The sequence below is a fragment of the Cyprinus carpio genome, chromosome A15 (assembly GCF_018340385.1).
Source record: "Cyprinus carpio isolate SPL01 chromosome A15, ASM1834038v1, whole genome shotgun sequence".
Taxonomy (NCBI): domain Eukaryota; kingdom Metazoa; phylum Chordata; class Actinopteri; order Cypriniformes; family Cyprinidae; genus Cyprinus; species Cyprinus carpio.
The window spans coordinates 11,695,900-11,723,572 of record NC_056586.1 but is presented as its reverse complement, the minus strand read 5'-3'; the positions used below and the strand labels follow the sequence as shown (position 1 = coordinate 11,723,572).

The following is a 27,673-nucleotide window of genomic DNA, read 5'->3' as shown; positions in this document are numbered from 1 at the left end:
TCCAGTTTTAAATAACTTTAATTCACTTTAGAGGCAAAGATTCCCAAAAGCAGATTGACGGTGAAACCTATAACGGTCTCCCAAACCAGAAGGATCAGCATCAGTGTTTCTGTTTGTAAGATTTCACAGACTGGTGGAGCAGAACAAACAGGGTTAAGGCTAGAATCAGGTTTTGAGTTGTCCTGTTCTTTGTTGTTTTTCTTTCAGCCACATGAAGCTAATTGCTGCTTTGGCAAAAGCTGCTTTTGCCAACAAGCACACAGACAGCCTGGCAGGCAAAGAGATAGGTAAAAAGAAAGGTTTGGTCAAGAAATAAAGAGTCATTTCATAAATCAATTTGAAGGAGAGGAAAAAGTCCAACAACAAAATATTATTCACTCACATTCACACATAAAACAGAAAAATCCAACAAGCAGTCAAACTGTTGAATACAAAGTGACATCAGGGATTTGTAAAGTGACATCATTTTGCACGCTTTTGATCAAAGAGACAGCCAATTAAACTTGATAACAACCCCTGTAGTTAAAGTTACAAGTCCTGTGTCTAGCCTGCAGGGTTTGTTTTTGCAAGGTTGGGGTCAGAATCAGAGCTGGTCTTCCAAGATTGCCATAAGAATTTCTAACCAATTCAGAAGTACATGTAAAGTCCCATGCAGCAGACTACCTTATTTAACCAGCATTTGTTTTCAAATTTCAGAACATTGGTCTGCGCATGAAGAGACTGAGAATTACCTATGGTGCACTGATAGGAAATGATACTGACATTGATAGCCAGGTTAATAATCTATGATAGAAGAGGCAAGCTCAACCATAAATAGTACAGTGGCATGAAGTTTCAGTAGAGCAAAAACAGGGAGAGAAATGACAATCCCCTGACAACTCCTTTACCTCCCATCATCTCTTTTGGCGCGGGCCTGAACCAGCTCACATGGCTGTACCCAGTTGTTATCGTGTAGCCCAACTCGACAGCCAGGTGTGTCCTTATCGGTGCGGCGACAACACATCCAGTAGGAGCGTCCATAAGGCAAGTCGTGGTGGTAAGGTTTAGGGTGCCAGCGGCAGAGTGACACATCGCCCCGCTCATATTGCCGCTTGCACTGCTTGCAGGGGTCATCACGGTACAGCGGGTCCTGGTTCCATCGAGAGTCTGTAGCACGCACGCCGTATGTCTCAATCAGGGTCTTGAAATCATGGCAGGTGCATTTGAGGGCAGCTAACGAATGGGTGGGCAGGTAGCTGAATATATTGACCATGATGTGGTCTGGAAGCAAGAGCATGTATTGCCGTGGTTCCAGAAGCCGCTGGATCTGAAATCGAATCTCAAGGAAGTCATGGGAGACATGGCGGTAGAGGCGGCACAACGGAGAATCAGAACAATCCTCCACAGTTGCCAGTGGGGAATCTGGCCTCTCTATGGAAGCCCCGACTGGCCCATTGTTGTTTGCACAGTCTAAAGGCCGCATCCCACTGTTTACCGCTGAGCAACTCTCCTCTTCAGTAGCTGGTGACTGCAGAAAAAAAAGCTGGCCAGGAGGTGGGTCCTCTGAGGAATCAGTTGAATTAGCTCCATTGGACATAGCAAAACATACAGTCTCTTCTTGAACATTCTCTGTGCTGTCCTTCCCATAGAAGACACATTGGTCTACTGCACCAGTGACTACAACCTCAACGTGGAAGCCAACCACCCCCCCACCAACAACTGCCTCCTCCCCTCCTGAGGCAGGGTCTTGGTTAGGATCTGGCGTTGTGGAGGAAGGCCTGTCAGTGGTGCCTTCTCCAAGGGGATCAGCCTTTGGTGAGCTGGCCAGGAGGGCACCTGGATCTCGAGATGAGGGACTGACCAGCTGGTAGAGGTCACAAGTGATCTTTTCTTTGCTCCTGGTTCCTGCTTGCCCCCCTCCAACTCCACAACTCATGAACATGCATTTGGGCCGACCAACAGGCTCAGACTGGGTGCGAGGGTCCAGACTCGACACCCGAAAAGCAATCCGTACTTCCCCTCGTCCATGACTTGGAGCACCACCAACAGAATCCCCAGTGTGAATGCAGTCTCTTCCATTCAGCTCAGGCCGCAAAGATGTACTGTCGAGATTCTGCTGCCGAGATTCAAATTGTGCAACAGCCTGAGCAACCCGTCGGGATTCCTGCTGTTGCTGCAGGAGATCAAAGTCACTTTGAGAAGATGGTGCAGATGAAAGGGGTTCTGAAAGGATTACAACGGGTTTCTGATGGACTGTATAAGGACTAGTTTGTCCTTGCGCAACCATTCCTTGAAGAGCCAAGGCTGTTCGCTGTTCTACAAGGGCCACCATTTCAGCCACAGAGAGCAAATCCGTCTCACTAACTCCAACACCATCCTCCGTCGAGTTGGATTCTGTGGGTACATCAACGACAACATTTTGAGCTCTAGTGGGAGGGTCATAAGAGGAACAGCGACGACGGCGCTTGGCCTTGGTACAATCAGAAGCCCAGTTTCCCTTAACTTTCATGGCACTAGGCCTGGGAATTCCAGCACCATTGCACTGGTGAGCCACAAAGAAGGCAATTTTCTCCTTGGTGTTGCCTGGTTTAATGACATACCAGGTATCAAGCAATACCCTGCCATCCTCCATCTGTGAATTTGGAGAGGGTGAAGCAGGTAGTGGTGGAGCCAGAAGGGTAGATGAAGCATCTGGTGGAGTATTTTCAGTGCCAACATCCTCATCCTGCTCCTCACTGACTCCATGGGTCTCTATGGTTGTAAGCCCTGAATCATCAGCCTTGCAGTGGGTAGTAGCTGTTCCATTGCAGATTGTACCATTGCTGTATGGCTTATTTTGGGAGTAGGTGCCAAAGGGGCGTGGGCACCACAGCCGGATGTGGGAAAAGGTATCACGGTTCATCGCGAGCCCATGGGGAGCATACCTGCCTTTATGCTGGGCAGCTACTCTGCAATTCACCACTCATTCTCACTTTTCAGATCTGCAGACTCCAGCCAGAATGTTTAGTCCATCTGAAGACAAAAAAAAAAAAAAGAGGCAAGGCTTAGCTTTACTGCATTCATGTAACTATGTTAAATGGTCTCAATCAGAATCTCAGCAAAAAATGAGCATTACTATAGTAAGTACTCTCTACTGATGAAGTCATAAGAGTGATGAATCATCTGAAATGAACGTGAACACACCCATTGTTCTCCAAAAACGATGCATGTTGTATTGAGCAGCTGATTGCAGGTTGTCTTTTTGCCATTTGCACACAGTTGCCAGTTTGTCACAGATTTTTACAACCAGCCTGTTGATTTAGATTTTATTCAGTGAATTCAAAAGTATTTTGAGTGTTGTTGCAATAGTTTTAAAAGCATGCCATCACAATTGCTCCTCAAACCAAGGATGTGCTCTTTTGAGACTGTCCACAAAGCATTACACACAACAGTTTGCCCTCTCTGAAATACTGGCATGGATTTCATGCTATATCTGAATATATATATATATATATATATATATATATATATATATATATATATATATATATATATATATATATATATATATATATATATATATATATATATATTTGAAAAGTCATGTTGGGAAGCATTACTGCCATCAACTGTCCTTTGGTACAAGACCAGGAAGACAAAAGATAAGACTGGGCTGTAGTGATGGGAAGTTCGGATCATTTTACCGACTCAGACCTTTGAGTCTCGTTCAGCAAAATGAACAAATCTTTTTATAGTAATTTCGTTAATTTTTATCAAAATATAATCAAAATGTTGTGTTACTTCCCTAACATGTCTACTAGTACTTACGCAAACGTTGATCACACTACAAACAATACAAAACTATAATGCTATAAGAAACAGAAAAGATTAATTCATTGTTTACCTGGGTCTTCAGTCTATGATTAGCTCACCTCACCTCATATTAGGGCTGTGAGGGTCGCCGTGACAACCGCGTCACCGCGGTGGTCGGTTGCCACCGCGGTATTCAACTGCAACATGCAGCACTAGACCACACGACCTCAATAACAATAAAAAAAACAAAATACGAATTCAAGTATACAAGTGTAATAACAGTAATAGTTGCAAATTGTTTTATTTAGACTATAAGTCTATGGTAATTCACAAATTACCTCAAATGCCGCACACAGCATTTCCTTTAGATTGGCAGGTTTGAGTGCAGGAAAATACAGTTTATTCTGCATTCAGCAAATTAATTTTTTGTTAGGAAACCAAATACTACATCGCCGATCTGGAGCCATCTCCATTCATGTCACCCAAGTTCTTTATAAAGGTTCCCTTGATCGCAAACGCCTGGCTGGGTCTGGTTTGGTGATGGTTTCTCCAAACTGGCCAAATACAAACGAGACCGTGATAAATGAAAGATGTTAACAAGAAATGTGGCAACGATTCCTATTTCAAAGTGAGCGCATGCAGATGAGGAGTTAATGCGCCACTTGCTTGCCGGCGGAACAGTGAACCGTGTCTACACCGGACTCGACACCGCCACGTCTGTCTAGGGTCTACACAGGACATTTGAACTCTGTGTCAGTAACTCATAAATAGAACGAGGCAGTTTACTGACGAGTTAAATCGGGTGTGTTAGATGAGTGAGACAGTGCTGGGCTGCTCCAGGACTATTTCAGAGACCTGTTCTTAAATGTGACTCATATAAAATATATTACATGCATACACAGTTTTAAGGCAGCTTTAATCGCCTTTTCGGTAACTTCATAACTTAACTGACCACGACATTGCATGCACGTAGTTTATTTCGCGCTTTGATATGAAAGGATACAGGCTACAGTTCACGTGCTGCGAGCACAGTACCGTTTCCACACTTGACTTGCGCAGTTGGTATATATATCAACATCGCGCCTCCCACCGCGACGGTGGTAAAAAATCTGCCACCGTCACAGCCCTACCTCTTATCTGACAAGTCTTCGGGTTTGAGTAGTTCTTTCATCACGTGACAGCACCAAAAGCTTTAACCATAGACTGTATAAAAGGCTTTAACCTATCGTTCGTTCTTTTGTCACATGACGTGACAGCATTGGATAGACAAATTAATTTACAAGCTTCCTAAACAGGTGCATAGTTATTATTATTATCATCATCATTATTATTATAATTATTATTTACTCAAACACACCGCACAGACTACAGCTGACAGCAAACATTCTGCACATGCGTGAAAAGAATTAACGGTCTGTATCAGCAGTTATCAATAGTATATATTCGTATTTCAAAATGAGAAACCGAAACAAAGATATGCTAGATAAAAGCAGATATACGAAACGTAAACAAAGCAGCGCTTGCTTAACATTTTTAATATCAGTAACACTGATTAATCATTTTAAGTCGCCGCCGACGAATGGAACACACCAAACAAACTAGCCTGACCATCACTTGCCGTTGGCCAACGGCCGACCGTCGGCTTTGTGTGTCCCGGCCTTAAAGGTGCTTGTGTATCTATAATCTTTACAAGTCACCCTTTGACTAGAGCTGAAACAACTAATCGATTTAATCGATTAAAATCGATTATTAAAATAGTTGTCAACTAATTTAGTAATCGATTCGTTGCTAAATAATTTTTATTTGCCGTAAGCGGTTCATGCCTCTCTGCATATTTTAAATCTGCGGTGACCAAAGTGTGGCAGTAATGAGCCACCGGAGGTTTTACTCAGCCAGTACAGCAGGAGAAGCAGCGACTAGCCAATAGCTGGCCTCGTTTTATGTCACGTGCTTCCCACACAGCGTCTCTCTGCAGCATTCAGCGTGATGTGTGAGGCAGGCGTCAGTGGAGTAAGCTCGAGTAAGAAAAAGAAAAAAGCGGAAGATAAAAACTAATCGGACGAAGTCATCCAAAGTGTGGGAACAAAAAGAGAGCAAGCCTAACTGTTAAGCCCTGAACATTTGGACATGTTGACCTTTTTGCACTGCAATGCAAAGTTTTTCTCAAATAATGAATGAATAGTGTTCTGCCTCATTTCCCACAGGTAGTTGAATTCCTGTCAGTTCAGGCATAAGCTGTTTTGTTAACATTTTATCGCTTTATTACATTTTTGAATTTTGCACTGTTATAAGGACCACTACATATTTAAATCCGATGAAAATCACAGTGTGCAAAGACTTTTATTTGTGTAGATTCTGCAGTACAATGCTGTTTGCAAATGTTTAGTCGTAAAAGCTGATAACATTGCTTTTTAACATCAATTAACATTTAAAGCTTTGTCGTTTACCAGTTCATAATTCAGTCTTGCAGCCTAATTATGACTGACTGAGAGAGGTTAATGTTTAAATGTATTTGAAATGCACTTTTTTCTAAGCATTCACTGCTCTTTTTCACACAGCAGGTTTTTTGTGTGTGTCCAATTTTTTTTCTGGACAACCTTCTGATGGATTTTACTTTAAATTTTACTTTAAAATGTGAGTTCCATTCAGGTTTCATGCCATTGGCACTTTATTGGAAGGATTGTTTACAATTTCACAGCATAAGCTATAAAGCTGTTTCCCAGGTATAAGCTGTGTGTTTACAGGAAAAAAATAATAAAATGCAATTTACTGCAATTTTAATTCTGTTTTATTCTTATTCTTCGTGATAATATGTTTTGAAAGATTCCTTAATAAGCTTTGTTCGGGATGTAAAACTACTTTAGGAGCCCTAAGGACTGCCATGGGTGAAAACATTATTTGAAATCTCCTTGTGAAATTTGCTGGAGTATGTATGGGTCAGTGTTTTGATTGCAGAAGAGTTCACAAAGGATGAACTAACACATAATAAAACACAACTCCAGGTATGTTTTTGATGAGGATATGACAATGCAAAATGGTTAAAATCTCTAAAAAGTCTATGTTGAATGATAAAGAGCCTTTGTTAATAATTTACTAGGGGAAAAAATGGGCAAAACTAAAATATAAGTACATAAACCAATTCATCGATTAATCGTAAAAATAATCAAATAAACAACCGATAATAAAAAAAATCCAAAAATACAGCTCTTACTTTGACCATTAAAATTCCAACCATTAAAATGTAGAAATTCAGGAATTTTGCTTTTAATATCAAATTAGTCTAAAACCTTTCATTAAGTGTGGTTATGTTAAATAACACTTAGGCCAAAACCATTTATTACATGGGATCTCACAGATTTTACTGCATGCCAACACATGTGGTACACAATTATACAATCAGTTTAAGTTAGTCTTTTTCTGACCATTAATCAGCATAACAGTTTATAAATTCTGATAAAGTGTAACAAAGAGACAATGCAATTATAGGCAGAGGAGGACGAGTATGCTTTAGGACTCATTACATCAAACACATTACTTTGAGACACAATGTGTCTTAAATAATCAAACATATATCTGTGACACAAAATAAATAAGCAAATAAACTGGAGCAGAGATGGGCACAAATACATCAAAAAGTATTTTGTTACAAATTACAAATACTTGCTCATCAAATGTATTTCATTTATAATACTGGTGTGAGAAATGTATTTCATTTAAAATACAATTTGTAATTTGAAAATGCAAACACAGTAATTTACAAGCAATCATTTGAAGTACAAGAGACAGTGCCATTACATTTAGCAATACTGGAGTTAGATAAACATTAGAGAAAGAGAAGTGCTTTCCCCTTCTTGAACAACTTATAAACAACATAATTCTCTAACCCTAACACTAAACAATATATCCAATATATTGATCCATATTTCTTCTAATTTCTTATGTTCACTTAAGACACAACTGATTGCATTTACTTGAGCTTGTCTATGCTTTATTTTTTTCATGTTTTTTTATCAGCAGGTCAAAAATTAAGGCAGTCCTGCGAAACTGTATTGTCATACCACCTAGTTCTACTCAAGAGGATGGCTCAAGCTAATGAACAGTAAAGTCAATGTCAACAGTAAAGATTAACTCCTAAAAATGCTGATATGTAGCTGTTAAATTGTTTTATGTAGAATTCAGAAGCCCTTGTTATTAGCGACACCGGTGGCCGTTAAGTGAGCTGTGGCCAGCAACTTATTGCTCATGCTCTTGCACACACTCCATAGAAATGTGAGCAAGTGACGGCCAATTCAGATGAGGTTCATTACAATTACACTTAGCTTCCCTTGGATTTTCCCAGCAAAACTGCCTCGAGTCCTTCAGTCTACAGGCTCTGATTTTTTAAGTTTTATTACATGCTGCTCACATATTGGCAATAAAAAGTGATTAATACTTGAAACATGGGCGGAGATTGGGGGGCCTAAGGGGGGCACTGCCCCCCCCAGACCAGAGCCAATTAATGCTTGTGCTTTGAAAAAAAAAAAAATACAGAATTCATATTTTCTCATTTTATTTGTCCTATCTTATAATTTTTTGTGGATATAATGAGTAAGTTTAGAATTAATTATTTTTAATTACTATATTGAAAAAGACTTCAAAGTTTTGCGGTAAGTTACGTGAGTGGACTCTCTTCTCGTTCTGTTCCCGCTTTAGTCTACATGCTAAATAAACAAAATGGACATTCGTCGTTTTTTTAATGAACCCACTAGTAATAGTTTTCTAACTCTGACACTTCAACCATCAATTCCACTGCTGCTACTGACACAGTAACCGAGGCCGCATCTGAGAACAACAAAGCCGGCCTGGGATCCAGCAGAACCGGCGCCACCGTGTCAGCGGAGTTACCAGCTCAACCTGCCGCATCTGGATCTGGATACGCTGACCTCGGGGAGAAAGCTATTGGGCCGAAACAGCCCATACTTTCTTCTTTCCCTAAGCGCCTAATTGGAAATGTTAATCGTGCCTTCTCTACATTTTACTATCACAAGTTCCCATGGATGGAGTACTCAATATCACTGGATTCGGTTTTTTGTTTTTGCTGTCGCCACTTTTCTTCAAATATTGCAAGATCAGACGCAGACGAACTATTTACAAAAGTGGGAGCTCAGAACTGGAAAAAAGTGTCAGAGAAGCGGACAAAACACGCTTCGTCACAGGTACATTCAAATAGCATGAAGATGTGGGAGAGTTATAAACAGGCTGGTGCATTAGGTCTCCCTTTTCTGCTGCAGCTTGCACTCACACTGCCAGTTGGCTCTCCTACGTCAGAAAGAAGTTTCCCAGTTATGAGAAGAATCAGAAACTGGCTCCGATCTGCAATGGCTCAGGACAGATTCTCAAATCTTTCCCTACTGCATATAGAGAAGGACTTGACTGCAAATTTATCAGAAGAGAAGATAGTGGACATCTATGCAACTCGGAAAAAGAGGCGGCTTCTTCTGCATTAGGTAAGATATGTTTTTAATGCTTTTCTTTGTATAGCAGTCCTTGTTCATTGTAAACTTATTTTAAATGTAGATGGTATGATATATGAAATATGGTAGCCCATAAAAAATCTGAGCTCGTGGTCTGCTGGTAGGTGCCCCCCCACGCACAAAAGTGAAACTCCGCCTATGAATCTATCAAAAAGCTCTTTAAAAAATTTATTTTGTCCATAGAAACAAGTAGCTACCTTTAGCTAAGCAAGCAAAGTTTTAAAGCAGCACAGTTTTTCCTTCTGTCCTGTAATAACATTCAGTTAACAATATCTGATTGTATATATTTTAGTACATACTTAGCCAGTTTGCACCAAGCACCCAAACAACTGCTTTCAATGTTTGTTTTTTTGTTTGTTTTTTTTCCAGTTGGAAGATGGAACTATGGCCTAATTAAAGGGATATTTCACCCAAAAACTGAAAATTCTGTCATTTTACTCAACCTTATGCCATTTCACAACTGAAAGACTAGGACTGCACACTTAATCAAATTTCTCATCGCGATTACAATTATGGATGCCACAATTATGTAATCGTTCAAAGCAGCAATTAATCGTTCAAAGTCCACTTATGTTATTCTGTGTGCTTAAAGGGATACTCCATCCCAAAATGAAAATTTTGTCAATCACTTACCCCCATGTCGTTCCAAACCCATAAAACTTTGTTCGTCTTCGGAACACAATTTAAGATATTTTGGATGAAAACAGGGAGGCTTGTGACTGTCCCATAGACTGCCAAGTAAATAAAAGTGTCCATCTGCCATCAGTGATTCAACCGTAACGTTATGAAGCAATGAGAATACTTTTTGTACACAAAGAAAACAAAAATAACAACTTTATTCAACATTTCCTCTCCTCTGTGTCTCTCCAAATCAGCGTAGCGCCATTTTGACAAATCTGACTAGTGCACTCTTCTATGTCAGCCATACCACAAGGATATGTTTATTACGTGTATTTATGCTTTGGTTTGAAAGCAAACAGCGCATCAGCGCAGCGCGTCTGACACAGAAGAGCGTACGCCATCTGCATACTGCTCAGAATTGCCAAAATGGCGCTACGCTGATATGGAGAGACACGCGCGTCAACACAACTCACATGAATGAGTGTTCACTAGAGTACCATGACATTATTATGTTGTTGTTTTTTTCCGCAAACAAAGCACTCACATCACTTCATGAAACTGGATTACTTGATGTCTTTTCTACCGTTCTGGACCTTGAATGTGTAAGTTGCAAGGCTGACTATAAAGGGACAGAAAAGTCTCGGATTTCATCAAAAAATATCTACATTTATGTTCCGAAGATGACAAAGGCCTTACAGGAGTGGAACGACATGAGGGTGAGTAATTAACAACAGAATTTTTATATTTGGGTGAGCTAACCCTTTAAGACTTCGCCTATGGATCCAACAGGACGTCATGTGACTCACTTGCATCTAGCCAAAAACTGTGATAGGCTATAGTTGGCTGTACTATTAACACAAGTGAAGAAAGATCTTGTATTTTCTGAGAATAAAATGACCTACTTAAGTATTTCAAACACAAAATACTGACTCTCAATGTATTTAATAAATTTTTTTTTTTGTCCAGCAAAATACAAATGACAAAATACTCAAAAGTAAATAAATATGTATTTGAAATACATTTAAATAAAAAACTGCCCATCTCTGAACTGGAGTATAAAAAGCCTTCTTTCCAACCACACTGTATGTAACATTTTGAAAGACCTTGCAAAACCAATCACAACACTAATGGGTATAGCCTTTCAAAATGCTTTCGGGCTGCTATTTTTAGCCTGCAACACATTTGAAAAACATTTTATACTGAATTTGAAAGATGACACTACGTGCCTTCTATGAAAGTTGATGTGATATCATGGGTACAATAATACATAGGCCTAGTATAAAGTAAATTATTAAATTATAATATTATAAAATTAGAAATTATAATATAGTAAATTAGTAAACACTACTACACTATTCCATTCTATTGGTATGTGTATGAGTATGTGTGTATGTGCATATGTATATGTGTATATATATATATATATATATATATATATATATAGTGTATATATATATATATATATATATATATATATATATATATATATATATATATATATATATATATATAATCATCAGGAAAATAATACTATTGAGAGCTGCTTTTAAAATAAAATCTCTCATTATTGTGACACAAAGGATAGAGAGATTTGATGATTCCAGTAAACTTACAGATAATCAGGACAAACAAAATGTTAAAAGACTTGTTAAACAAGTCAGACCACGAGATGATTCACTCAGAACTGAACACAGGACATCATTTTTGCACCATATTGTCTGAAAGTCAATTATACACAACAGTGTGAAATCGTTTATATCCGTTTAAATGTTATTTGACCACACAGTGCTCTTAAAAAAGTCCTAGAAGACGACAGTATTAAACCAAACGTTCACCAAGAGCAAAGAACAAAATAAAAGCAGCAAATATTCCCATTGCCAGTGTTAATTCTAAATGTAATTCTAGGGTCATAATAAATGATAAGTGAAGTATGTTGTAGTGCATTGCATCTGTACGTCTTTTTCCAGCTGTCCTACTGTACACCAAGCTTTTTCATCAAGTTAATCTATGGCTTATTTTAACGTATTCAGTGCTTTACTTACAATTAACAAAACTCAAAACAACAAAGAGTCGACATAAAAATAAAGTATGGGATCATTTGACTTGAGGCAGATAAAGATGATCTGCTAACTAGCTATTGCAAACTGTTAGCCAGCTTTATAACATCTTAAAAACGAGCGAACATCTCTGCTTCAGTTTTAATTAGCAATAATGTCAACCCAAATAACCGGCAGCAATATAACTAACACTACTATATTCTGTATTAAAATGAATGTATTTTATTGACGTTGTTATATATCTGCGCCAGTGTGTAATTAGCATATGTTTAGCTTGGTCAGCTAAGCTGTCTTCATGAAGTGGAAAACTCGGCTTGCTTACTTTCGTATTATATTTTCCTAACTTGGCTTATTTCTGTTTTATACAGTACGCGTTCAGTAACTCTTTAGTATCAAAATGTTTTATTTTTGATAGTATTAAACGTTTTGTAACATTCCCCCTTGATGTCATCAACAACAATAAATAATAAGCCAAGCAAAAACAGTAACGTTAGCTTCTCTGCTTACCTTCTTCTGAGACAAATCTCCGCCGATTTTGTTCCGACAGTTTTATTTCTGAAACAAAAAAAGTGGCTATATTGTTGAATTTAAGCCAACGGTCCCTTAAATCTCTCTATGTGTGGTTTTAAAAACAATCAGAGACGCAAGCTGAGGTCGATAAGGGCTTGCAGGTAGAGTGTTAGCATTTGAAGCTAACTCGAGAATGAAGCAAAAAAAAATCCAGTATTGACCTGGCTTTGTCAACGATATATGTGAACACAGTAATATGTTGGTAAATACTGTGTTTACAAAAAAAAAAAAAATCGTCTCTATTATTCAACCAGAGTTTCAATACTATTTCACCATAGTTAGCAGGTCCTCGAAAAGAAATTGAGGAAGGCCTTTTTGTTGACAAGCAGCTGCAAGACGCTAGTAACCAATGGGGAGAGAAAGTTGATGGCATGCCCATATATGGATGTTTAGGCTCCCCCTCTATCTCTACACCCACAGAGAGGAAAATTCTTCCTCGTCATCATCATAATGACCAGCAACATCTTTCACTTTTACTACATTTCACATAAAAGTCAAGTCTGAGCAGAAAAGATAATTATAGAGTCTAAGTACTTTTTTTTTTTTTTTTACTGTAGTGATCACAACACGACAAGGACACTGTGATTTCAGATGTTTTTAGTTAAATTCTAATCTTTAACTAATATTTACAGTAGGATTATGATGTCTAGTGATTCGCAGACTGGAAAAGAGAAGTAAAGATGCACATGGAAATTACAGCACCATTTCTGTTACACATTTCCACTGATGATGAAACTTATGCTGATGCGTGATATATAAAGTGATATAGTGAGGAAAAATTCAGAAATCTGGGCCTAACTGAACAAGGGAATCGTAACGGAAATCTTGAAAATAAAAGATAATTCAGAAGAAATGCATATGTAAACTATGGAAGTATGAAAAAGTCATAATTTTTATTTTTTGAATAATTTTTAATAATATTATTGCAGTGATATTAAATCCATTATTATTATTTGAAAGATGTATGTAATCTAAATGGGCTCAAATCATATTCAAAAAATATTCAACTGATTAGCCTTTTAATAACTGTAGCTCAGTCATAGTCCATGAAATTATTATTATGATTTAATGAAAAGGCACATTTAAAATCAAACAGGTATTTATTTCTTTAATTGTGTGTTTGTTGGCAAAATTGTTCTTACAAGAAATTAGGCACAAATAAGAAAGACAACAGCTCTCAAATAAGCAAATACCAATTAATATCAAATGAATACAGTTAGTTAGATAGTACATCATGCAGTGTACGGGCACCACACAATATGCTCAGTGTTGAGTACAGTATATTTATGATCATTGTATAAGTATATATACAGTTCTTTGTGTAGCTACAAAATGAGCTCCAGTGAAACTGAACAGGTAGTGGGTGTTTTTATCTTTAGTAGGACAGATTTGAAGTTGAAACTCTTCATTATGGTTTTCTAATTGTCCTAATATCACAGGCAAAACAAGCATGCCTGGACATGATGATTATGCAAGAGCAGGGTAAGACTGGAGCTACTAAACTAAACTAAACACATCTCTTTAGGACTGAGATTGGTAAAATGATAACAAGATAATGCATTCGGAAATCGTATAATTTTCCATTAAAGTAGGCTATAGTGAGAAAGGGCTGTTTAGACACAGAAGGCAAAGTAATGGAAATTTTGACAAACACAGACCAGTTAAGAAGTGTAGTAGAATAAACCATTTTGTAAGCTTTTATTTAAGGTTATGCGAACTGTAAAAAAAATTGATGAATAGTGCAAGGTATGCAAATAAGTAAGAGCGTGTTCCAGTCAAGTTACTATATGGAAAACAAATGCAGTTTGTGCAAGTACTTACAGATGCTGTCATTATGGTTTAATCCACAGTGGAACATATTTTGCACTTGTTAATTAGTCTTTTATTACACACAACTACATTTTTTTCCTTTCTGTTGTTTTGGGAAACAGTAATAGATGAAGAGTGACCTGTAAAGAGGAAAAGTAAAATCACGGCCTTTATCGACCTAAATCCTATCTTATCCAACCTATCAACCTTTAGAAACCAAGTTTGATTTTGCCTGAATTTTTAAAGGTTTTCCTAAATATCTGACAGGATCACAAACATAATAATAAGTAGGCTAGTTATATTCCTTCTGTCAAGATAGCCCACATGTTCAGCAGAAGTATAGATAGATAGATAGATAGATAGATAGATAGATAGATAGATAGATAGATAGATAGATAGATAGATAGATAGATTTGAATGGTGAACATTTATATAACAATCACTGTTTTAATCTAAACTTAAACTTAATCTAAACTTAAATGGGACGTTAAATGTTTAAGTGGTTAAACGAAGGGGATTTTTTGGTGTTTTTTCTGATAACTTAGCTCTGAGCTTCACTCAAAAGAAATCAGGGTTATTTGTAACTGAACTTCACACACTGGCCAGTAGACGGCATTATCTTCCATCTGTTCATTGGCTACTGAGCCATATTTGCCCGGAAAAAATGCAATAACGCGTTTGCTTTCCGCTCGTGATTGGTTGACAGCAGACACAGCTCTTAAAACCAACCCCTTTTAGATATTTGCAAATCTGGTTGGCTATGTCGGTTATCAATCACCGGATGTTTTCCGTGTCCGGTAGTAGTTGCAAAACAGACAGAGGTGTGTGTGGAGTGGAAAGGACGCTTCGCATAGACGCAGCGAAGACTCTGATCTCTCAACACGAGTGAGTATTATTACTGTAACTACACTGCTGTGCGCACTTAATTAGACAAGTTAAAATAAAGATAAAACAACACTGGTGTAAAAATGCATACATGTGCTCATTCCATCATAACGTGTACATTTTTACAATAATGTAAATGTCATGATTGGATACATTTTAATACTGTACTATTAAATAGCATTATTAATGCTCTTGTCAATAAATTGGGACCTGGGATAAAAAAAATGCACGTCCATCACAAGCAAAACGAAGTTAAATAATTGAAGTTTGTTACTTAAGTCCAGGGTTATTGTTAATTAATGCCAGATTTTCACTGCAAAGGTGGCACAGACGCGCTTCTGAAATGGCATTTAGGTGTTTTCACACAGACTGTGTAATGCTGCTCAGAGGCGGCATAAATGTATTTACATAACAAGTACAACTGTTTACTTTGATACTAGCGGCTGAGGTGAGTCTGAGCAAGCATAATGTAGTCTGGTTTTTATAAAACATTGCACCTTTACACTGAATTTTTAGCAGGCACAGAGCAGCCTTAACTAGGTTGCGTAAAGACAGTTTAAAAGTATTACAAACATTAAAAAAAAAATAGAAATACAATCAAACATAAATTAAGGCATCTTTACACAGCTGCTCTTTAACTGCCATAATGCCTCATTAAAAGCCAGACTAAATTAAGCCTTCTCTGACCCACCTCACCCTCTAGTATCAAAGCTTACAATTGTATTTGTATCTGTGTAAATGCATTTATGCCACCTCTGAGCACGATTAAACCGTCTGTGTAAAGACACCTAAATGCTACTTCAAAAGCTCTTCTGTGCTATCTTTGCAGTGTAAATTTGGTATTGGAAATGCTGATTAAAATAGGTTTAAGTTGAAGCACTAAAATCTATCTATATGTAAGCTATTTCAAAATATAAATTAAACAATATAATAGTATATACATAATACTAAAATAACACTGTATGCTTGAGATACCTGCTCTTAGTTTCAGTAATGAAATGATGTTTTAAGGTTCACGGCACTGACATCTGTCCCTGTTATTTGCAGTGGTGTTGGCAGAAGTACTCCAGGTGTTGAGGGGTGCCAGCAAGGTGGGCGCTGCCTTTGTAACCATTCAGGGTGAACAGCTCAGACTGATGGCCTGCAACTCGACCTTTGGTGCAGGGGTCAAAGCTGCACAGGAGGCGGTTGAGGGCGTAATGGGAGCAGGCATGGTAAGTGAACACTTAGAGAGATATGCATGAACACAAGAAGAGAAATTACATTGCTATTTATGTATTATTTTAAATGAACTTTTTTTAGACACCAAAGACTGAGGAGTACCCTGACATTGAGAAGTGGGAGGAGATGGACCCGGATGAAGCAGCAAAGTGGGCAGTCGGCTCTGAAATGCCACCAGACATTTCCAGCAAAGATGGAAGGGAGGAAGTGTCAGAGATACCTGTTGGTGCACCTACTGGCACGGTCAAAGGAACCAGCTGGCCTGGTCAAAATAATCGATTTCTGCACGTATCAGTGTCTCATCATCATATTAGGTTTGTCCATGATTCTGTGGTGGCCAGGTTAAGCCCTGAAGACATTAAAAAGGCAAGGGAGGCAAAGCAGAATATCGCCAGGCCTGTAAGACAAAAGGTGAGGACAAATGGGATGATTTAAATTTTTTATTTATTTTTTTGTGGCAAAAATCAATCATGCATAAGTAATTAAATAACTGTAATATTTGAAGTTACACACATAACATTGCATTTCAAAGTACATGGACATTAATTGGCTTATGTTTCTGAAATTTTAACTCCAGAAATATGTTGAAAATGTATTATTGTTAACAAAACTATACTATTCAACTATTAAACTATTATGGTTAATTAAAATAATTATTAGATGCAAAATAAAAATGAGAAATGTTGCCTTGACAACTAATTGAATTACGTTTTACAAAAGTAAGCAATTACTAAATTACTAATTGAATATAAATAAAAACTAAAAATTGAAACTTAAATATATTCAACCTAAATAGTCATATAAGAAAAAAAATTACTAAAGCACATTTACTAAACAGATTTACTAAAAATGAAACGTATATGAATAACACTAAAATAAAACTTTTCCTCTATAAAAGTATCTACTTACAGTTTTCTTTTCCTGCATGCGCTGCTTATTTCTGAAATAAATGTTAAATAAATAATTTTAGACTTTAATAAGCAGTATGATTTTGATACTTTGCAGCTTTGTGAGCGAGCCAGAGAACGGACGGTACCTGCTACTCGGATTGGTCGACTAGCTAATTTTGGAGGTCAGTTTGTTATAACTGTTTGTTATATACTATACATGTATATAATATAATATGAAGCCTCTTCAAAATTTTGCTTATGTGACCGCTCCTTAATAATCCATTACTTGTCCTAACCATAACATCGCTGCTGCTTTATTTTGTAGGATTAGCTGTTGGACTTGGCATTGGTGCCATTGCTGAGGTGGTGAAACAGTCTTTTGGAGGAAAACGCTCAGGTAATGTGTGCTAGCTTGCTTGAATGTGGCTTGACACCCCTTGTCATATTTTTAAAATTGTTATTGGGCAAATTAGTCAAATTTGTGGTGTCTTTCTCTTTCAGATATGGGGGCTCTTTTAGACTCTCCCCTCCTGTCAGAGGCCAATGCAGAGAGAATAGTGAACACACTGTGTAAAGTTAGAGGAGCGGCCCTCAAGATTGGACAGATGCTTAGCATTCAGGGTACATAGTTTGATTTTATTGTGAATACTTTTGGTGCCAAGTGCCTTCATTTGTTCATTTCAATGATTATACTAAATATTCCCTTTTCAAGAGAGTTAAGAGCTTGAAATCCTTTCTGATGCTTTCTGTCTTTTGATGCTCAACACAAAATATTTAGAGCATTTCATATATACAAAAGGAGTTGGATGCTTTATTTTGTGATGAGTAGGAAAATGTTCTCATTTGATTTATCTAATTTTTGTATGCCCTCATTAGATAATACCTTCATTAACCCCCAACTGCAGAAAATATTTGAGAGGGTTCGACAGAGTGCAGACTTCATGCCAGCATGGCAAGTGCATGTAAGTTACTATCTTTGATCTTGTAGAACATTAACCTAACTATTAAAAATTGCCTTGATATCTTACTGGAAAATTCCTTTTTACTAACAAGCAGTTTCAGTAATCATCAAAATAAGTCTAAGACAAGTGTTGGGGAACTTAAGTTATTTTTAAAAGTAATGCATTACAATGAGTTACACCCAAGCGGCAACCACCCATTCTCTCTCGTGAAACCAACAAGAAAGTGACTAAAACTGCAATTCATCAACTGGCCGCTAGATGCTGGCTCCAAAAGGGAGTCAATCCCATAGACTCCCCATGTTAAAATGCCCAACTTTACAGCAGAAAAAAAAACGTTTACAGCCTTGTTCAAAAAATGATTTTGGTCTATATAGCTAATTTTGCCCTGCATGTCAACTGTGAGGGGGGTGAATTTTTTTTAAAAACTCATCCATTTAAATTATATTAAGCCTTAACTTTCTGCATAATTAAGGGCGTGGCCACTGACAGGTGGATTGCCGCTGCTGTCACTGCCGTCGAGCTAGGTGGGCGTGGCTTCAGCAACCAGCTCACGCCTTTTTGCCCATTTCCGATGATCTGGGAGTGACGCACTGCCAAGTTGAGCTTTAAAAAAAAAATCATAAAACTACGGGTGACGTCACGGACACTATGTCCATGTTTTTATACAGTCTATGGTTACGCCATAAAAAAGTAACTAATTGTGTTACTTAGTTACTTTTATGGAAAGTGATGCATTACGTTACTTTTGCCATACTTTTTGTCTGCTGAGCTGGGCTCGTTTTTTTTTTTTTTTTTTTTTTTATAACAAAAAACCCAAAAAGTTAAATTTTTTTGCCAACTGTAAAGGCCCTTTCACACCAAAAGTGAAATTAATAAGCCTCAGGCTGAAGGAAGTACGTCTGCACCTCACTCCCAATCAAACACGGTGACAGGAGATGTATCAGTGAATAAATGGGAAAACAAAGTAACTTAACTTAACTTTGAAAATATTACTCCGATATCGCTTTGTAAATTTAATAGTGATGCGTTACTTTAAAGGTGCTGTATGTAAGATTTTGACTCTAATAAAGCATAAAAATACAATAATATGTTTGCAGATATTTAAGAAACATGCTAAGTTAAAATACTTGTTTATCTGAAAAACAATGCTACAGTCAGTTATTCTCTTTTGAAAATGCGTTCAGGGCCCGAATGCTGGTGTTTGTTTTGGTTTGTGAAACCTGCCCACTACGAGTTTATCCAATTGTATTTAGGCACCCCGGGTTGCCAGTTGGCGGAAAACACAGCATATTTCATTTCATTCATCGTCAAGTGTGCTTGTTCCTGTTTGTCGTCAATTTGGCAACTTGCGTGTTCGTCAAGTCTGAGGAGGAGGGGCCGGGTGAAAAAAAAAAACCCTCCAATATTTTGCATTTGGACTGCAATACCTAGTTCAACCACTCGGTGTCAATCCTACATACAGCACCTTTAATAGTTACTTGAAAAAAGTAGTCTAATTACGTAACTCACGTTACTTGTAATTCGTCACAGACTAAAAAAGACATTTTCATAGCAGTATTATTATTGTATTAGTTATATGTTATTTTAGTATTAATTGATATTTTGAATTAGTTTTTATTTTTATTTGTTTGTTTTAGTCATTGATACATGCTTGTCATTTATATATATATATTATTTCATATTTCTATTTAGGTTTTTTATTAATTAATTTTAGTACTTCATCTTACCTTAGTTAATTGCAAATATATTTTTAGTTTAGATTTTTTTTAAATGTATTTTTTGTTCATCTGATCTTTGTTTTATTTTATTTCAGCTTTTTTTAAATTAACAAAAAACTATTTTTAGTAGATTTAATTGTAGTTAACACTAACAGCAGTGTTTTATAGATTTTTTAAGCTTTTTTGCCTTCCAGCCACAATGGAGTGTCAGTGACAGCTGAGTAGCGGCGACAATGATAACAATTGTTAGTGGTGCTTCAAACCCCTCAATAGTTCTTTCCAAATTACATTTATCAGATGTTGTTAAATTCAATCACCACACTGTCTGTGTTGAAACCGCATGTGTAGAAAGTGCTTGAGGAGGATTTAGGGTCTGGATGGAAGGAGAAACTCTCATCATTTGAGGAAAAACCCTTTGCTGCTGCCTCCATCGGTCAAGTGCATCATAGCGTTTTGCCTGATGGGAGGGAAATTGCTATGAAGATACAGGTATTAGACTGAAATTGTCATCATCTGTTTGCAGCAGTCTGAAGTTTTGCAGCATATGTTGATGTTATATGTGTAAAGATTCATCATTCTTTAATTTTGCGTCTCTCATATAGTACCCTGGTGTCGCTGAGAGCATTCGTAGTGACATCAACAATCTCATGTCTGTTCTGAAGATGAGTGCTGTGCTGCCTGATGGTGAGCACTGGCAAATGCTTTCATTTTCATATTGAGCTCAAAAAGTAGACATTTCAGAAGTATCCATACTGAGTCACATTGTGTTGGGATGTCAGTAGCTGGTGATTTATTTTACCAGGTCTGTTTGCTGACAGTAGTCTTGAGGTACTTCAGAGGGAGCTGGCATGGGAGTGTGACTACAAGAGAGAGGCGGAGTGTGCAAAGCGATTCAGGTATTCTCAGTTATATTAAATGTTTGAATTGTGTTTAAATGAACCACAGTTAAATTCATTTGTAACTACATTAATGTTTAGAAGTGTGGGGTCACTAATGTTTTTTAAAACAAAGTATGTTCAAGTCATTTATTCGCTCACAAATAGAGTAAAAATAGTCATTTATATTCGAAAAGAACTGTTTTCTATTTGAATATATTTAAAAAAAAAAAAAAAAAAAAAGTATTTTATTATTGTGATGACAAAGCTGAATTTTCAGCATCATTACTCCAGTCTTCAGTGTCACATGATTTTTCAGAAATCATTCTAATATGTTGATTTTCTGCTCAAGCTACACTTTGTATTATCAGTGTTTTTTTTTCAGGATTCTTCGATGAATTGAACATTCAAAAAGAACAGCATATATTTATATAACATATAACAACAAATGGAAATCTTTTGTAACATTATAAATGTCTTTACCATCATTTTTAAACAACTCTAGGTGTTCTTGCAGAATAAAAGCATTTATTTCTTTTAAAAGATATTGTAGTAACCCCAAACTTTTGAACAGTAGTGTAAATCCCAGTAGAAGGCTCGTATCTCATAGATCTGTACTGCTCTGTTTAAAAATATATGACAAAAATCTTTTCACATTTACAAATTCTCTTTGACTCTCACAGGAATTTGCTTAAAGATGATCCAGTGTTTGTTGTCCCTGAGGTTTTTGATGAGTTGTCGGGTCATCGTGTGATCACCATGGAACTAATTCATGGAGTTCCTCTGGACCGCTGTGTTGATCTGAATCAAGAGACTAGAAATGAGGTGGGTTAGATAGTTAAACAAACATATTAAAAGCTTTTTTTATTTGATTCATTTGCTTAAAAAAATACACACACATACATAAATGCAAAATTTTTAAATATACAAATATAAAAAAAAATATTTATATATATATATATATACACACACATACATAAATGCATACATATACATTTTTAATTTTTTTTAATTTTTCTATTGTAAAATAGACTATTTGCATACCTTTATTGGTCATTTGTTACCTTGACGTTGTGTAAATAACCTACAGTAATATTTGTTCTGGTTTGAGAGATTTGGATATCTTGTGTTATTTTATTGTGAAAATGAAGTGGTGAAATAATTTTCACACCTTTATTCTGTAGATCTGTTTCAAGACCCTGCAGTTGTGTTTGAGAGAGCTGTTTGAGTTCCGCTTCATGCAGACAGACCCTAACTGGTCCAACTTCTTCTATAATAGTGAACAGAACAAGGTGAGCAACTGCTTAGTCTATCATCTATATAATCTATAAATCTATTGTTTTCTATAGGTGCCATAGAATGCAAAAATCACTTTTATAAGGTATCTGAACACAGTTGTGTGGCCGCAGTGTGTTAAAACAACCAGCCTATAATGGTAAAAATCCACTCACTCATTGTTTTATAATCCTACTAAATCATAAACAGTCTCTCCACACTAGCAGTTCCAGATTTCTCACTACTTTGATGTCATACTCTGGAAAAGTCCCACCCATTTGTGACGCTTTCAGCCCTATTAGCATATACACAGCCCTGACCGAGAAGCAGCGGTTCGCCATTTATGTTTTCTTGCTGTAGCTTCTGGAGAAATAATGTAAGCGCCAAAGAGCCATTAAAAGTGTTGTGTGTTGGGATGCACTAACGAACATAGGGGTCTCCATAAACCGCTGAGGACACGATGGTTAAATTTAATTTAAGAAGGAAATGTCCCCAAAAAGAAAAAAGAAAAGTCCTATACGTTTGTGCTAACATTTTATGCCGGACTGCCTCACAAACGAGGGTCAGTTCAGCTGGAGTTGTGCAAAGATTGCTTATGAAAGAGGGAGCGATACCAACGCTTTGTGTGCAAACGTCCAGACTCCAGACAAAGTAAGCATCACGTGTCATATTTTGTTTTCCAAAAGAGCTTTGCTCTCTGTAAGGCTAATGTTGCTAAAGCTACCATTGTCTCTGCCTGTTTTCACTAATGCTGCCTTCACATGCTACCAGAATGATAGTAAATAGGGATGTGGTAGTTAAAAATTGCATTTGGAAGCAATGTGAGGATCAGTAACCATTTAAAGGGGACAAACACAACCGAGCATGAGCTCTTGAAGCTCCGCACTCTTCTGAGAAGGGAGGCGGGAATACCAGCTCATTTTCATTTAAAGGGGACAAACACAAAAAACATCACGTTTTGGCTCATGCCCTAAAAGTAGCAATTTCAACAAACTATAAAAAATGATCTGTGGGGTATTTTGAGATACTTCAGATACACACTCTGGGAACATCAGAGAACAATTTAAAATATTGTATCAGTGCATTCTATGGTACCTTTAATTTTCTATAGTTTCATATTAACATATTCAGTTCCAAAATAACAGACTATTGTGTAATTATTAGATTCAGCAATTTGTGTGCGTGATGCTAGTATAAAATTATGCAGCAGTGCTGTTTACTCATCTCCCTCAAACACACAAAAAACAACAAATTCTGTATTTCTCTAAAATATTCCTTTGTGTGCATGTTCTTACAGTCCACTAAGTTCCAATCAGCTCTGAAGGTCTTGATGACTTTTTAGAAATCACATCAAGATTACATTAAATAAATACTGTTGTTCAAAAAAATTTTTTGAGAGAAATTAATGTTCATTCTGCATGTTTGCTTTAAATTGATCAAAAGTGACATTAAAGGCAACTCTAATGTTACAAATATTTTTTGTTTCATAGAAATGCTATGCTTTTGAACTTTCTATTCATCAAAGAATCCTAAAAAAACCTATTGCGGTTTTCACAAAAATATTAAGCACCAAAACCGTTTTCAACATTGATGTGAAATTAGCTTTCTTGAGCAGCAAATCAGCATATTAGAATGATTTTTGAAGGATCCTGTAACACTAAAGACTGGAGTAATGACTGCTGAAAATTATGTATTTTACAGTATTGCAGTGTATTGTACTTTATTTTTCTTTCAAAAAAGTAGTTTATGTTGCCACATTTCTTTCATAATTTTTAAATGGCATGTCTGTCTGTTATCTGGGTGCTGTTAGGCCTTTCCACTTTTCCCCACTGAAACTCTGATCAATTGTTCTTCATTATAACAGATATTTCTGTTGGACTTTGGAGCCTGCCGAGATTACCCAGAGTCATTCACAGATCATTACATAGAGGTACACATTTTTACTCAACACTTTAGTTGGTGATCTAATCTAAGGGTTTTTTTCTGTAAGGTGACTTTTATTAATGGGAATCTTTATTATTATTATTAGCATAGATGCATAAAATATCCAGATAACTGTAGTTACAAATTTGTGAATTATTAAAACATTTGAATAGAACTGGCAATATGAGATGTTGCAAAATATTTTAGTAAATGTTTAGTAAGCGTGTTCAAATTGTTGTGATTCAAGGTGGTTCATGCAGCGTCAGTCGGAGACAGGGCTACTGTTCTGCAGAAATCTAAAGTTCTAAAGTTCCTTACTGGTTTTGAAGCCAAGGTTTGTGGCTTTATATGGTATATAATATATAGTAGTATTCCTGTTGTGCATATTTTCTATCCATTATATTTCTTTGTTATTTCCCCCTAGAATCAAAGCTATTGCTTTCTTTACCACTCTACTGTTTCATGAGTGTTCACTTTAACAAAACTGTCTTATTCTTTTCAGGCCTTCGAGGATGCACACGTAGAGGCAGTTATGATCCTCGGTGAAGCATTTGCTTCTACTGAAGCGTTTGACTTTGGCACTCAGAGTACCACACAGCGCATCCAGAGCCTGATCCCTGTCATGCTTCGACACCGTCTCACTCCTCCTCCAGAAGAGTCTTACTCTCTGCACCGCAAAATGGCTGGCTCGTTCCTCATCTGTTCCAAGCTGAAGGCCCGCATTCCCTGCCGAAATATGTTCCTTGATGTTTACAATGCCTATCATCGTAACCGACAGGACAGATGCACCCAGGTTTAGACTTCGTAGGAAGATGCATAGAGTTTGGATGGTATAAAGTGCCATGGGAAAGCGCACTACAACCAAGTGCAATATTTTCAGATGTTCCAAAATATTATTCTACATATATCCAACACATTTTTTTTTAGTTTAAAAATAACAGCGACAGAAATATTGTTATTTGTTGGTTTATCAAACAAGCAGCTCTGAGTGTAAAGGTGTATGTTCATAGAATTTGTTCAGAAGTCACTGTTATGAGCATTGCCAAGCTTTTAAAATTAATATTTAACGATGAACAAATTTCCTCCGGTGGAGTGAAATACATCTCAAAGATCTTGTGGTGAATGATATGAATCTAACAATAGAATTTTAGATAGGACTATTTGATTTAACATCATTTTGCTATTTATTTCATGATAGAAAAGTCATTGTAAGTCTGTGTCACTTCTCATCATTAAAAGTATGTGACGACTGTTTCAATATTATACTGACTATGTTACATAAAAACTACAATCATCTCAAATTTTAGATCTGGGGTCTCCCCAGATAGTCTGCTTCATTCATTCATTCATTCATTCAGCAAAGAGTATCACAGTACTATGGAAGCACCATAGTATTATTAGATGCTTTTGTTAATAATCTTTAAATTTATTTTTAATTGCTCACAGTATAAAACCCAGAGCTTTTTTACTGATATATGTAAAAATAAAAAACAATTTAAATATAAATACAATGGAAATAAATTTAAATATATAGTTATTTGTTTCAATGTTTATTTATTCTTTATTTAGAGCTTAGTGCATATGTGCAGTTTATATTTTTAAATGAATAATTATTTCCGAAATTGTTGTTTGTTTTGTTGTCAGACAGCACTCGCTCAGTTCAAAAACGAAAAATAAAAAAATGTTTTTTTGACGATACAGAAACGTAAACGTTCAGAGAAGTGTGTTTTGGCCTCTAGATGACGGTATTTTATGTGTTCCGTCTGTATACATTGTTTCCCATTCAGACTCTTGAACATCAGCGGGAAGAGAAAATTTGCATAAACGCCCGTGTGCGCCAATGGGCTCGTCGAGTGGGCGGGGCCAGCGGGTGGAGCCGCGGGAGGAGCGCAGTCTATGCGCCAGTGACTGCTGCTCAGTGAATAACGAACGCAGAGATTATCCAAAATCCGTCCATTTCTCACGGCCGTTTTCAAAATTTACGACCATCCGAAGCGCTTCCGTCCACGTGCGTCTGATCGAGCGTCAGTTTCGCGAGAAATTCGGATGTAGAATAATCTGAAGTTACCCCCCACCCCCTTATTTTCTGTGGATTACACAAAAGGCGGCACGGACACTGATTGTAGTATCCTTCTATTCGGTAAGTCCCAGTGGCAATCTGTGCTTTCATTTAACATGCATTATTTATAGTTTTAGGCTATCATAATATACAGCTGAAGTGGCTGGATATTGCACGTCTATAGATATCTGTTTTCATCAGGTCCATATCTTTGATATAACATTTCTTCAAAAACAATAATAATGGAGTTATGGGAATATGATGGGGCGAAAAATTAATTAAGCACTAACGTCCATCAAGACTTCTAGCTACTAGAATGTCAGTGCGATTGAGTCCAGATGTTTCTAAACACACAGCATCATAAAACATCACCTTTAAGAAAGATGCTTATGTAAAAATAACACAATCTATTGTAAAATGATGTAAGACTATGAGAGTGATATTATGCCTTTATTAGAAACGCTAGACTGTACACACAGCCTCTCTCATCAATAATTTGATGACTGTTATTGATCCATAATGGTTAGGCCTTACACTCTGAAGAGTTTGTAAGAGCCCTCACTGAAATATGGTATGAGTACAGGACTGCAGTGTACAGATGCTTTGTGTGTATCAATATCACCAATATTATGAGTATAGAGTGATTAGAAATATTCCTACCTAAATTGATTGTCAAAATTATTGTTTTAGAATTCCATTATGGATAGAATTTGGAATTGTTGTGAACTTGGTTTTAGATCAAGAAAGTCTTATTTGAAACACAGAATCAAAAAAGTCCATACAATGAAAGTTAATGGGGTCCAAAACCACAATGGACCCCACTGACTTTCATTATATGAAAAAAAGGACCTTCACAGGAAAAAAAAAAAAAACTACTTAAACTACTAAGAATGAGACATCAGTCTTTTCATCATAACATTTTTGCTTTCTGTTTTATTGCTACAGACATTTTCTGTAATTTCTACTCAATTTTATCTGTTCAGCTTGATTCTTTTCAAAAGTAATTAAAATCAAAGTTGTTGAAAGGCTCCAGGTTGATTTGATTTTACTTAAAATTTAAAGTAACATTTAAACTATACATATTTTCATTTACACATACAGTATATTCATATTCATCCACTGCAACCAATAAAAAGTTTTTTTGAGACTTCATATCATCTTACCTCTTTTCTACATTCTTATTGCATTGCTCATTCTAACAGTATGTGTTCTTTTCAAAATCTTCAACACTAGTTCAACTCTAGTAAACAAACTCTAGTTCATAAGTATGGTTAAAATATGAGGATTTGTGTGTTGCTTCAGTCCTGGTGTCCAGTGTAGTAGACATGAAAAAAAAAAAATCGAATAAAAAAATGAATTGGCACAAAACTGTAAGCACCTCTGTAAGCAACTTTTCTGAGCAGCCCTATTAAATCACCTGGCACACTGACTGTTGCTACTGGACATCCATAACAGCTGAATGTTTTTTTTTAACTGTCCTGAGTGGGTTCTGTCTGTTCTGCTTGTCTGTGGTATAAGTGTGCG

The 27,673-nt window shown here is 36.7% G+C and overlaps 3 protein-coding genes across 5 annotated transcripts in view; 2 read left to right on the top strand and 1 right to left on the bottom strand.

The window, feature by feature from the left end:
- On the bottom strand, positions 1 to 12,879 carry LOC109061252 (F-box only protein 46-like). Of its 3 annotated transcripts, none has more exons than XM_019078391.2 (3): positions 3,896 to 3,912; positions 3,163 to 3,269; positions 1 to 2,991 (listed from the first exon to the last, which is right to left on the bottom strand). In XM_019078391.2, the coding sequence occupies exon 3, from the start codon at positions 2,879 to 2,881 to the stop codon at positions 884 to 886; it is 1,998 nt and encodes a 665-aa protein (XP_018933936.2). In that variant the 5' UTR covers positions 2,882 to 2,991; positions 3,163 to 3,269; positions 3,896 to 3,912; the 3' UTR covers positions 1 to 883. The 3 variants fall into 3 exon arrangements, with proteins under 3 accessions (XP_018933936.2, XP_018933935.2, XP_042626942.1); XM_019078390.2 differs by lacking the exon at positions 3,896 to 3,912 and adding an exon at positions 3,863 to 3,881; XM_042771008.1 differs by lacking the exons at positions 3,163 to 3,269; positions 3,896 to 3,912 and adding an exon at positions 12,470 to 12,879.
- A 2,200-nt stretch (positions 12,880 to 15,079) lies between these two features.
- Positions 15,080 to 25,348, top strand: LOC109061243 (atypical kinase COQ8B, mitochondrial-like). The gene is made up of 15 exons (XM_042771006.1): positions 15,080 to 15,226; positions 16,274 to 16,440; positions 16,529 to 16,858; positions 17,453 to 17,519; positions 17,663 to 17,734; positions 17,839 to 17,958; positions 18,214 to 18,299; positions 20,366 to 20,506; positions 20,620 to 20,701; positions 20,820 to 20,913; positions 21,576 to 21,717; positions 22,077 to 22,184; positions 24,032 to 24,097; positions 24,338 to 24,424; positions 24,593 to 25,348. Coding segments are annotated over exons 1-15 (1,860 nt in total). The 5' UTR covers positions 15,080 to 15,225; the 3' UTR covers positions 24,890 to 25,348.
- A 399-nt stretch (positions 25,349 to 25,747) lies between these two features.
- Positions 25,748 to 27,673, top strand: part of LOC109067031 (numb-like protein) — a 43,237-nt gene continuing 41,311 nt past the window's right edge. Inside the window, exon 1 of the mRNA XM_042771005.1 lies at positions 25,748 to 26,230. The gene's annotated coding sequence lies outside the window, so the exon portion shown is untranslated. The remainder of the gene's footprint in view (positions 26,231 to 27,673) is intronic.

Bases quoted from the DNA above. Each gene is read 5' to 3' on its own strand.
- LOC109061252 (XM_042771008.1), bottom strand. From the start codon at position 2,881: ATGAACCGTGATACCTTTTCCCACATCCGGCTGTGGTGCCCACGCCCC.
- LOC109061243 (XM_042771006.1), top strand. The intron at 22,185-24,031 runs GTGAGCAACTGC...TCATTATAACAG, and splicing joins ATAATAGTGAACAGAACAAG to ATATTTCTGTTGGACTTTGG. The intron at 24,098-24,337 runs GTACACATTTTT...TTGTGATTCAAG, and splicing joins TCACAGATCATTACATAGAG to GTGGTTCATGCAGCGTCAGT.